Source organism: Rhinopithecus bieti, unplaced genomic scaffold, assembly GCF_001698545.2.
Source record: "Rhinopithecus bieti isolate Rb0 unplaced genomic scaffold, ASM169854v2 scaffold_3041, whole genome shotgun sequence".
Taxonomy (NCBI): domain Eukaryota; kingdom Metazoa; phylum Chordata; class Mammalia; order Primates; family Cercopithecidae; genus Rhinopithecus; species Rhinopithecus bieti.
Genome location: NW_016804262.1, coordinates 1,407,186 through 1,419,118, shown reverse-complemented (window position 1 = coordinate 1,419,118; position 11,933 = coordinate 1,407,186). Strand labels below are relative to the sequence as shown.

The 11,933-nt window shown below is 38.3% G+C and overlaps 1 protein-coding gene across 1 annotated transcript in view; it reads left to right on the top strand.

Annotated features, from left to right (window-relative positions):
- Window positions 1-9,780, top strand: part of LOC108526631 (polycomb complex protein BMI-1) — a gene marked incomplete at its 5' end in the record, with an annotated part of 14,270 nt that extends 4,490 nt beyond the window's left edge. Inside the window, 12 exon segments of the mRNA XM_083287439.1 lie at window positions 4,426-4,483; window positions 4,485-4,539; window positions 4,542-4,556; window positions 4,883-4,960; window positions 4,963-4,988; window positions 5,589-5,649; window positions 5,739-5,789; window positions 5,943-6,051; window positions 6,127-6,166; window positions 6,900-6,998; window positions 7,343-7,423; window positions 7,508-9,780. Coding sequence (XP_083143565.1) covers window positions 4,426-4,483; window positions 4,485-4,539; window positions 4,542-4,556; window positions 4,883-4,960; window positions 4,963-4,988; window positions 5,589-5,649; window positions 5,739-5,789; window positions 5,943-6,051; window positions 6,127-6,166; window positions 6,900-6,998; window positions 7,343-7,423; window positions 7,508-7,837 — 1,003 coding nt within the window.
- Between the last annotated feature and the right edge of the window lie 2,153 nt (window positions 9,781-11,933).

The following is an 11,933-nucleotide window of genomic DNA, read 5'->3' as shown; positions in this document are numbered from 1 at the left end:
CGCCGCCAGCAGGGCTCGGCGCCGCTCCAGCCGCCGCCGCCCGCTCAGTCCCGGCGCGCCGCGCGCGGCCCCACGTTTTAGTTCCCCGCTACCCCGGGCGCCCCTCCGCACCCTCGCGACGCACATGGCCCCCAAGAGGAGCAGTCGTATTTCCAGCCTCGGCGGCTCTCTCGGCCGCAGCACCCTTTGTTGAGAGGTAGATTTGGATGAAACGGGGACGGGTTCCTGAAATCGGGAGCTGCTTGGGTCAAGTGGCTTCCCTCCTCTCCCGAAGAAAGGGCTCTGGAGGGGCTCCAGCCCCAGAGAACGCCCCATTTTATAGGGACGGGTTGCGTGGGAGGCGGCCAACCCGCCAAGGTGGGTGTGAGGCTGAAGAGAGCCCCGACAAAAATGTTATTAACTTAAGTTGGGGGGACACTTGTGTGAGATTGGATGGCTGGTAAGATGGCGGTTCCTAGTTGTTTCCAAGGTCTCCTGCATTTGTGTTTAAAATGCTAAAGTTTTCAAGGTGGTGTGTGTTGGGAGTCTTGGATAAGTGCTCTAAACATCACTTGGGAGGTGCTCCCTGGGAAGTGGGCATTTCAAATTTGGAGCTTTTTGTGGAGTGAAGATGGTGACTGGACGTTAGCCTTGCTGGAGGCTTCCTTTCTCACTACTTCTTTCTCTCCTTTTTCTTTTTACCCCTTTTGGAGACTGCAACTTTTCTCTCGACTTCCACGTAGAAGGGATGCACTCAGCATCATGACTCCAGTCCACTACCTTTTATAGGTTTTGCTAAATGTCAGCATAGGTCATTTGGCAAAGGGATGCTTTAGAAAGGAGCACTAAAAAGTTGATTACATATGTTTACGCAGTCACTTGGGCTTGACAGCGATATGGCATGATCTTTTTCCCAGAGATTTACAGTTAATAATTGGAAGTAAACAAGTAGAGAGACTTTGATCATTACCAATTGCAGTAAAAGGATTTAGTGGGCTTAGTGGTCACGGTTCAATATATGAAAGAGAAGCATGTATCAACCCCTTCCCTTAATGTGGGCAAAATTCCGAGCATATTTATCCAAATGCAAGTGTAGGTTGGTGGTGTGTACAACATTATGAGTGGTTCAACGTATATTTTATAGGAACCTTAACTCCCATGTTCTGGAAACACATTATAAGCTCCACGAAAGAGTTGATACTTAAGGATGCAAATTATTGACAGTATATAACAAGTTATGAGACTCTATATGTTAACATTTGAGTTTTAAGTAGACTGATCAGAAATCCCGGGGGTTGATTTTGTAAACAAAATTATAATTTTTTAGATTTGAGTTAATTCCATACATCTACCCCAGAGTGTAGTCAGAAGTGCTTGAAATAACCTACTTGTGTGAGTCTTATGCCTAGTAAATGTTACAAGTCACTGTGTATGCATGTATACACTTAAAGCTTTTGTAAGAAAATTAAGCATTTAACTGTACATGATAAGTCCATTAATACTCTATCATTAATTTCTTGGATGTATGTTAAGTGTGCAGATAGGCAAATTTCTCCCCAGGAGTCAAATTAACCCCAACTTTACCCATGCTTATGTTGGGCTGTGAACCCCAACTGGGGCTATGGAGTTCATTTGCATTTCTTAGGTTGCAATAGGCAAGTTGATGGTTAACACAAGAACTTGCTTCTGTTTTCCTTCATTTTGACATTCCTGGTATTAGGCCTCCACCTAAAAACTGACAGCCCCAACTGAGTGTGTTACAATGGCAAGTTTTAACGGTTGAGTATTTTTACCATAATATGTTTGGTGCATTTTTCCTTGCTTAACTGGCACTTTCTGGGTTGGAACCTGGAAGGTTTTCACTTCCGTGGTGGAAGAGATTGTTTCTCAAATCTTATCAAGCACGTCAAACACTTTGGAAGTCTTCCTTAGGTTGCCACTACTTTCAAATGGTATAAAAACATAAAGGACTGATTTTTATATAAGTAACAGTGATATTTATTAGCATTATAAATGGTCACAGGATTGTGGCCAAATTTTTCTGAACTGAGGTAGAGGAATTGTGTGAATTAAGACTCAAGATGAATTTGAAAGACTTTTGGTCAAGTACATGTGACTTAAATGCTCAAAGCAAACCGGTGGATAACCCTCCATTGAGGTTTGATTGTTCTCCTTGTTAATACTTGTGTTTGTGTGGCGTTGGTTTTCTGCAAGGCAGAGGAGAAATAAAGGCAACTATTTTTATTGGAGCCCCTTCATGAACTTTGTGATCAGTGGTTTTTTAGTGCAGTATGCTTTCACAGGCAAACAGAAGTATTACCTCACTATCTTTCTAGGAAAGATCCTGTGGTTTCAAAAGGAGAATTTTCTTTAAGCACCAAGAAGGCTGTTCTTTAATTTACCAAGTACAGTTTGATTTAAATATTGCTACTCTTTAGGGACATTGCTCTACCTGCAACTCCTCTATGCCCCGCTTAGATTTATGTTAACGTGTTGACAGTATTCTCCAAAACAAGTAATCCAAAGATAACTGAGGAGTCACACCAGAAGTTTTCTGGTAGAGGTCGCCAGTTGCCACCGTGGTCACTTTCATAAGAGAGGCTTTGTTTTGTTTTTTACCATTTTCTTGAGGTTAGCTCTTAATTTCAGCCATTGAGGTGTGTTGATTGGTGTTTCCCTTTACTGCATTAATACACCTTAGGAATTAAAAACGCAGGTACATCTTACTGCAAGTTTCAAAAGATCCTGGATTTCCACTCAAGGAAGATTTAAGAGTGTACTTCAGTGAGGTCTGAAAGCTTAGTCTTATATCAGGTTCTGAAATGAATGAAGGAGGGGGGTTGAAGTTTATTTTTTAAGAATACTACACGAAGTAATTGACTTCCCTGGCTGTCGGCTGGTGTATTGTTGCTGACAGGTCCCCATTGTGACTTTCCTGTAATAGAGATACCTGTTGGGAATATCATTTCATCGTATGGGGGGTTTTACATTTGTTTTTCTCTTCTGTCGCTGCTCTGGGTTGACAAGCTGTTGATTTAGCGTTGGGAATGGGCTGGTCACAAGGTTCTGTACACGTTGTCACTATCGTACTGATTAAAGTACTTTTTCTTGCCCCCAGCATAGTTTGTTCAAATAAAACACTGGGCTTTGCCCCCTCCTCTTCTTGTAAAACAGATTTCAGTTTTCAGCCTTTCCAAAACTTTGTATCGCTCATTTGATCTACAGGAGAGCGTCACATTAGAGAAAGAAGTTTTAAAGAGGTTCGGTTCAATAAACATCTCTGCAATTTGAGCCCTGACGGTTTCGGGCTAAGTGCAGAGTTGGCAATTCTCAAAAAATCCCTTCGTGAAATTTCTGACCTAGTGATTGCAGACAGGACAGACCGAGGGAGTCGAGATCTGAAACCAGCTCTGCGCACCAAGTCGACGTGGAAAGAGGCTCCCGGAGTGTCCGAAATGGCCGGGAGTGCGGTTTGCATTTTCCTTTCGCGGGCGCTGTCGCAGGCTCCCGGGTCCCCGCCGCCCAGGACTTGGTCCCTAGTCCCCGCTCCCCAGCGCCCTGGCCCGTGGGCTGCCTTCCCGCCCCCCCGGGCGTCGCCGCACCCACCACGCCCCGCGCCGCCCCGCCCCCGCGCGCGCCGCCCTCCCCAGCCCGCCGCCCGCACGCCCGCCGGAGCCGGGCTCGGCCGGGCTCCCGCGGGAGTTGCAGCGGTGGCCGGATGCCAAGTGTAAGTGTAAGGCTTGCTATGGGAAACCCCGACCGAGGCGAGTTCCGAATCCGGAGCGAGGACGGAGCCCGGGCGCCGCCGGATCCGCCCCTCGCATCCCGGCCCGGGCGTCCGCCGCGCTTCAGGCCCTGCCCAGGCCGACTGAGGTGCTCCTCCTGCGGCCCCGGCACCCAGGCTCGCGGAAATGCCAGGGATGGCAGGGAGGGCAGAATTGTTTTCCCTGCGCGTCGCGTTAAAAACGTGCCAGGTTCGCTTGCTGGAACCGTCTAAAACAAGAATAAAACCGGAACCCCGGGATTTTCGCTTGCAGATTCTTGAGGAAGTTTATAATTAAATTTGAGAACTGGAACAAGCCCTAGTTGTTGGTAAATATCCGCGGGTGATTCTGTGGCGTCTGCAGCAGCCTTGGGGCTCTGGGCTGGAGGACAAATGGAAGAAAGAGACCTAAACGCTCAGCCTCCAGCCCCCACCCCAGACCTTTTCTTCTTCCTACAGGATTGATCTCAAAGACCAGAAGTAACGTTAGTTTGGATCCTTTTTCATCATTTGGTAGAAGTGATTCCGATCTGATGTGTAAATTCTTTCTGTAGAAACGTTGGGGGCAGCTCAGGCTGTACAGTGTTAAATGTTTCTGAATTCAGTGTTCAGGGTGTGTGATTACTAGATGATCTCCATTTCTTGTTCTGTGAATTGATGGCTATTATTTCTGTGTCTTGCAGGATTATTTTATCAAGCAAAATGCATCGAACAACGAGAATCAAGATCACTGAGCTAAATCCCACCTGATGTGGCTGTGCTGTGTGGAGGGTACTTCATTGATGCCACAACCATAATAAATGTCTACATTCCTGTAAGTACCGAGCTTTATTCTCTTTTGTATCATGTGTATTTTACAGTTCGACCTGAAATTTGAAAACTGTTAATGATTTCCTGCAATCTGTGGTAATGTTGTACAAAGTGAAGTCATTCTTTTCTTTTGCATGTAATGACTTTTGTTAATATGTATTGTATTACAGCATGCAGTGTATGTATTCTCAGGGGTATGAATTAGTTTAATTTAGTTGGAAATGCTTTTTGGCATTTACCACCTTGGTTCTACTAGTTCCGGTTTCTGACCCACCAATGCTTTATCGCTCATTTCCTAACATAAAAAAACTTTTAATGTTTCTATTCTAGTCTGTAAACGTGTTATTGTTCGTTACCTGGAGACCAGCAAGTATTGTCCTTTTGTTGATGTCCAAGTTCACAAAACCAGACACTACTGAATATAAGGTAGGAAACTGTTTTAAATTCCTTGTTGTAGTTGTTATTGGAAGTTGTATAATTTACTTGAAGGCTACCCTCTTTATTTCTTCACAAAAATTTACTTTGAATACATGCCTAATATGTGTTGTTTTGTGGAGGGTACCATTTAATTTCTCGCCATGTAATGGTGACCAAGTTTAGACAAAGTTTAGTAGTAGTTAAGTGTTTTAAGATTTTTTTTTTCCTAACTATCTTTAAAAACTGAATTAGTTAAACCTTTTTGCATTGCTTTATGGACTCATGACAGGCAAGGAATAAATATTTAAAAAGGCTTCCAGTCTTTCCTCTTCATTCTCCTATTCATATTAGCTTAATTAGTAACTTGAAAGGCACCACTTCTCTTGATTTAGGCAAATGGAGGAATTTATTAGTGAATATAAAATATTTTTCTACTGATTTAAAAAGTGCTATATACAGAGAACTTTTATTCTCTCAGGTTAATTTTTATCTTATCAATGTAGTATAGACAGCATCACAATAAAGTAAATACTATAGCATGAAAAAAGACTGCAGAAACATATGAACATTTTTAGTTCTTGCACATCTTAATTCATGTTTCTATTTTAATTCTTTTTAGTCAGATAAAACTCTTCAAGATATTGTATACAAATTAGTTCCAGGGCTTTTTCAAAAGTGAGGTAACTTGCTTAGAAAAAATGAATTTAAAGAATTATTCATTAGTTCTTTGTGTTATGCCAAAGGTTTACATCTTTTTTTCCCCATTCAGATGAAATGAAGAGAAGAAGGATTTTTTATGCAGCTCATCCTTCTGCTGATGGTAAACCTTTTAGGGGGAGGAAGACATTTATTTGGGGAGAAGCTTATCTAGGAATTAAAATTTATTGAAATTGACTTAACCCTTCCATCCTCTTATATAAAATTATATTAGGTATCTAATTTTTAAAAATTACATTTCACTATATCATTATAGCTGCCAATGGCTCTAATGAAGATAGAGGAGAGGTTGCAGATGAAGATAAGAGAATTATAACTGATGATGGATAATAAGCTTTATCCATTGAATTCTTTGACCAGAACAGGTAAAATCTTTAGGCAATCTATTTTATGGTAATGTTTTATTAGATTATTTCACTAATAAATTTTCTGTTTCTTAGATTGGATCGGAAAGTAAACAAAGAGAAATCTAAGGAGGAGGTATGTTTCATGTTACAAAAACATAGAAGAAACATTGTTTGGATTCCAGATTTTATCAGGGATTGTGTTGCCCTTTAGAATATTCGGCTGTTAAATAGAAGAAAATGGTCATGTTTAATGTTTAAGAAAAGTCGGCCGGCGCGGTGCCTCAAGCCTGTAATCCCAGCACTTTGGGAGGCCGAGACGGGCGGATCACGAGGTCAGGAGATCGAGACCATCCTGGCTAACACGGTGAAACCCCGTCTCTACTAAAAAATACAAAAAACTAGCCGGGCGAGGTGGCGGGCGCCTGTAGTCCCAGCTACTCGGGAGGCTGAGGCAGGAGAATGGCATAAACCCAGGAGGCGGAGCTTGCAGTGAGCTGAGATCCGGGCCATTGCACTCCAGCCCGGGCAACAGAGCAAGACTCCGTCTCAAAAAAAAAAAAAAGAAAAAAAAAAGAAAAGTCTACATGTGGTATTTAATAATTAGAATTTATTTTATGTATGATTGTTAGTCTCACAAAATAAATAGTTCACAGTTAATACTTTGGTATATTTGAAGTTTGTTTATTATATTAGGAATCTGTTCATTTAGTATTTATAATGATAGTAAACTCAAAGTAATTAGTTGAGAGGTTGGTCACCTCCAATTTTGTTTGATACTGGTATCTTTTATCATATTAAAGCAATCAAATTGAAACTTCATATCTGAAAGTAACTGAAAAAAGTTACTTTTCTAAATGTACTTTTAGGTGAATGATAAAAGATACTTACGATGCCCAGCAGCAATGACTGTGATGCACTTAAGAAAGTTTCTCAGAAGTAAAATGGACATACCTAATACTTTCCAGGTACCTACTTTTATATTCTTCTTGCATTTTATATAGATTTTACAGTTTTAATTACATTTTTCACTTTGAATTTTGAACCCAAAAAAGCAATAGGAAAAAAATGTTGTTAGTGCTAAAGTTGAAATTTATCTTAAAACATTTGGTATGTGTTCTCTTTTATGCTATGAAAACAAATCCCTTAACACTCTCTAGCAGTATTTTTTTCCTCATTTGAAGTTTCAGGAGTCTTTCTTTGTTAAATGTTTGGAGAATATGCTTTTAAAGCACTTTTGGATTATATTTAAATGACAAAAAATGTAGATTTACCTTTGTTCTTTTGTTACTTAATAAAATATTTTCACTAGATTGATGTCATGTATGAGGAGGAACCTTTAAAAGATTATTATACACTAATGGATATTGCCTACATTTATACCTGGAGAAGGGTAAGTAGCATGTCTGTTGTTAGATTATGATGGTAAACTATATTTAAATAATTAAGAGTAATTTTTTTCCTTTTAACTTTGTAGAATGGTCCACTTCCTTTGAAATACAGAGTTCGACCTACTTGTAAAAGAATGAAGATCAGTCATCAGAGAGATGGACTGACAAATGCTGGAGAACTGGAAAGTGACTCTGGGAGTGACAAGGCCAACAGCCCAGCAGGAGGTATTCCCTCCACCTCTTCTTGTTTGCCTAGCCCCAGTACTCCAGTGCAGTCTCCTCATCCACAGTTTCCTCACATTTCCAGTACTATGAATGGAACCAGCAACAGCCCCAGCGGTAACCACCAATCTTCTTTTGCCAATAGACCTCGAAAATCATCAGTAAATGGGTCATCAGCAACTTCTTCTGGTTGATACCTGAGACTGTTAAGGAAAAAAATTTTAAACCCCTGATTTATATAGATATCTTCATGCCATTACAGCTTTATAGATGCTAATACATGTGACTGTCGTCCAGTTTGCTTTCTTTTGTAGTGACATTAAATTTGGCTATAAAAGATGGACTACATGTGATACTCCTATGGACGTTAATTGAAAAGAAAGATTGTTGTTACAAAGAATTGGTTTCTTGGAAAGCAGGCAAGACTTTTTCTCTGTGTTAGGAAAGATGGGAAATGGTTTCTGTAACCATTGTTTGGATTTGGAAATACTCTTCAGTGGACATAAGCATTGGGCCATAGTTTGTTAATCTCAACTAACACTTACATTACATTCTCCTTGATTGTTCTTGTTATTATGCTGTTTTGTGAACCTGTAGAAAACAAGTGCTTTTTATCTTGAAATTCAACCAACGGAAAGAATATGCATAGAATAATGCATTCTATGTAGCCATGTCACTGTGAATAACGATTTCTTGCATATTTAGCCATTTTGATTCCTGTTTGATTTATACTTCTCTGTTGCTACGCAAAACCGATCAAAGAAAAGTGAACTTCAGTTTTACAATCTGTATGCCTAAAAGCGGGTACTACCGTTTATTTTACTGACTTGTTTAAATGATTCGCTTTTGTAAGAATCAGATGGCATTATGCTTGTTGTACAATGCCATATTGGTATATGACATAACAGGAAACAGTATTGTATGATATATTTATAAATGCTATAAAGAAATATTGTGTTTCATGCATTCAGAAATGATTGTTAAAATTCTCCCAACTGGTTCGACCTTTGCAGATACCCATAACCTATGTTTAGCCTTGCTTACCAGCAAAGAATATTTTTAATGTGGATATCTAATTCTAAAGTCTGTTCCATTAGAAGCAATTGGCACATCTTTCTATACTTTCTATACTTTTCTTTATATACTTTTCTCCAATAATACATGTTTACTTTAAAATTGCTGCAGTAAAGAAAACCTTTAACTTTAGCGTGTTAATTTTCCATTGGCTATGATGGAATTAATATTGTATTTTAAAATGCATATTGATCACTGTAATTCTAAAACAATTTTTTAAATAAACCAGCAAGTTGCTGAAAGAAGGCTTTTATCTTAAAGTTATTTTAATATGTGGTATAGCAGTAATTTCAAATTTAAGAGTTGCTTTTACAGTTAACAGTGGAATATGCCTTCTCTGCTATGTCTGGAAATAGAAGCTATTTATTATAAGCTTCTACAGGTATTTTTAAATAGAGCAAGCATGTTGAATTTAAAATATGAATAACCCCACCCAACAATTTTCAATTTGTTTTTTGCTTTGGTCGAACTTGGTGTGTGTTCATCACCCATCAGTTATTTGCGAGGGTGTTTATTCTATATGAATATTGTTTCATGTTTGTATGGGAAAATTGTAGCTAAACATTTCATTGTCCCCAGTCTGCAAAAGAAGCACAATTCTATTGCTTTGTCTTGCTTATAGTCATTAAATCATTACTTTTACATATATTACTGTTACTTCTGCTTTCTTTAAAGATATAGTAAAGGATGTTTTATGAAGTCACAAAATACATATATTTTTATTTTGACCTAAATTTGTACAGTCCCATTGTAAGTGTTGTTTCTAATTATAGATGTAAAATGAAATTTCATTTGTAATTGGAAAAAATCCAATAAAAAGGATATTCATTTAGAAAATAGCTAAGATCTTTAATAAAAATTTGATATGAAAAGCACAATGTGCAGAAGTTTTCGAAACCCTATAGAGGATTACAACAGGTAAACGTTAAAGAGAATACATTGCTGTCTTAATAGTGATGTTGCTAAGAAGTACGTGCTTTGTTGTAAAACTGCTTGAAAGCCCATTGAAAGATGTATCTGTCTATTTACAATCTTTGAAGTAAAAGTTACCAATGTTTGCCAATTTTGGTGAATTTAACTCATTTTCTAGGCTTTAAGTTTTTCATGATGTTTAAGACAAAAGTTAATGGAAGTGTCAAGTGATATTTTTGCTTTGGATGATCATTTGTATAAAGAATGAAAAAATATTTTTAAAAGGCTAAAAACTTTAAATGCTAGTGGACTGTCATTTGATTTACATAAAACCAAGTTATAAGATCAACATGGAATTCAAACTTTACATCTCAATCGCTTTATGATGGATTTATTTTTGAAATTGCTTATTAATCAGATACTGCAGTTATGGCTTACTTAGCACTATTTAACCATATGTGAAAATGTTATTTAGTTGAAAAGATTTTTTTCTCCTACTCAATTAGAAAATGGCATAAGCTTAAAAGTACATTTCAGCCAAAATTTTTTCTATGAATGGAAGATGTTTTGTATTCTTAAATAAGCAGCTATTACAGTTTGACAATTAAGATTAAAAACGTTTGCTAGGTTACCATGTTAGAAAATTTCAACCTTATGAAAACCCATATCAAAAGCTGCTAACTTTGTAACTTTTAGTAGCCAAAGCAGGGTACAGGAAAAGTCAGCTTTAAGTTTGACTTTTGCTTCTGAAAATATTCTAGAACACAAAGTTAGTGCTAACAAAATATTTCAGAGAAAATGCCTAAATTGATTTTACAGATTTTACCTTAAATGCAAAGAGAAAATGAGGCTGGTTGCTGTTGTGTAAATAGTGATCTATCTTGCTTTACACATGCATACCACTTTACAAGTACTTTTTGCTTTTAAAATTGCCGGCCGTTAATTGCACTGCATTGAAAAAACAACTGCCCTTCAGTTGTCTTAACCTGCCAACCATATTGCTATTTCCGTATCCATACCTGATACTATTTGGACCTCTGGAGGGAAAATGCAACTGGCAGAATAAGCTGCTAGGGACTTTCCTTCATCCTTTCCTCTTTTCTGAATATTTTGAAGGTACAGTTAATTTGTGAAATCTTGTTACACTCATTGTATGGGCCTATTAAGGTTTTGTTATGAAAACAATAGGAACTTAAATACCCATGTGAAATGCGCCTTGCATTGACCAACACGAAAGGAGGACGTTTGGTATTTTAAAATAGTTTATTTTATGGTATCTTTTGAGGGGATAGGATTTACTTTTAGAAACAATCTGCACATGGAATCCAGTCTCTTAAAATCCTGGGGTGAAGCAATTGGTAATTTTTCCATTTCTCTTTGTATTTTAAAGGTTTGATAAATGTTTGAGATCTTTTTCTTCCTAATGCACGAGGAATGATAGTTGGAAATTCTGATTTAACTTAGTTGGAATGGAGGCTCCATAAGATTTTTAAAATACTTTGGCTGTTTTCCCCACACAGTCTTCATTGCGTTTATCCAAAACAAAAGGGTCTTGATCAACTTATATGAAAAACGCCTAGACATCATTTTAGATCTGTGCTGCGTCTAACAGTATACTAATTAAACCCTTTTCAAAAACCATCTATGCCTTTAAGACACTAATGTGGTGCAAAAATCACTGAACCCAGCTCCAACTTAAAGCTCTTGAGATACAGCATTTCACTTGAGGATGTTTCTTCATGTACAAAATGAACACTAACACAGGTAATACTTTGGAAGGTTGCTCTAAAAAAAATTCTGACTCCTCAAAAAAAAAAAAAAAAAGCCCTTGAGGTAAATTAGCACTACAGAATTCAGAGCGAGGAGACGTCTCCAGTTCTTTACAAGGAATAGAAGGAGATACCCACACATTACAGCCTTGCAGCGAATCAGATTTGGAAATACCCACTGCGAAGACCTTGAGCCAGCCGATCTCCCTGCAAATCTCAAGATCGCCCAGTTTTGATTATGAAAGTCTCCGAAAATGTTTACACAGTTGAGTGTTTCCTGTTTCCGCAGTTAATTTTTTTTTTTTTAACGTTTTTTCTTCTTTTGGTTCTTGAAACGGATTTCCTTTATTTGCACCAGTTTCTTTTTCTTAGTGTGCGATTTCTAGAGGTCTCACATGAAGAACTTCACTATCAACTCTGTCTTCATCAAGTCGACGACATCAGAAGTCATGTCATATTTATCACTGGAAAGGCTCCTCTGTAGGACTCTTGTGAGAAGTGTTCTGGAGAAGTTCAAGTGGAAAACTCATTCGGA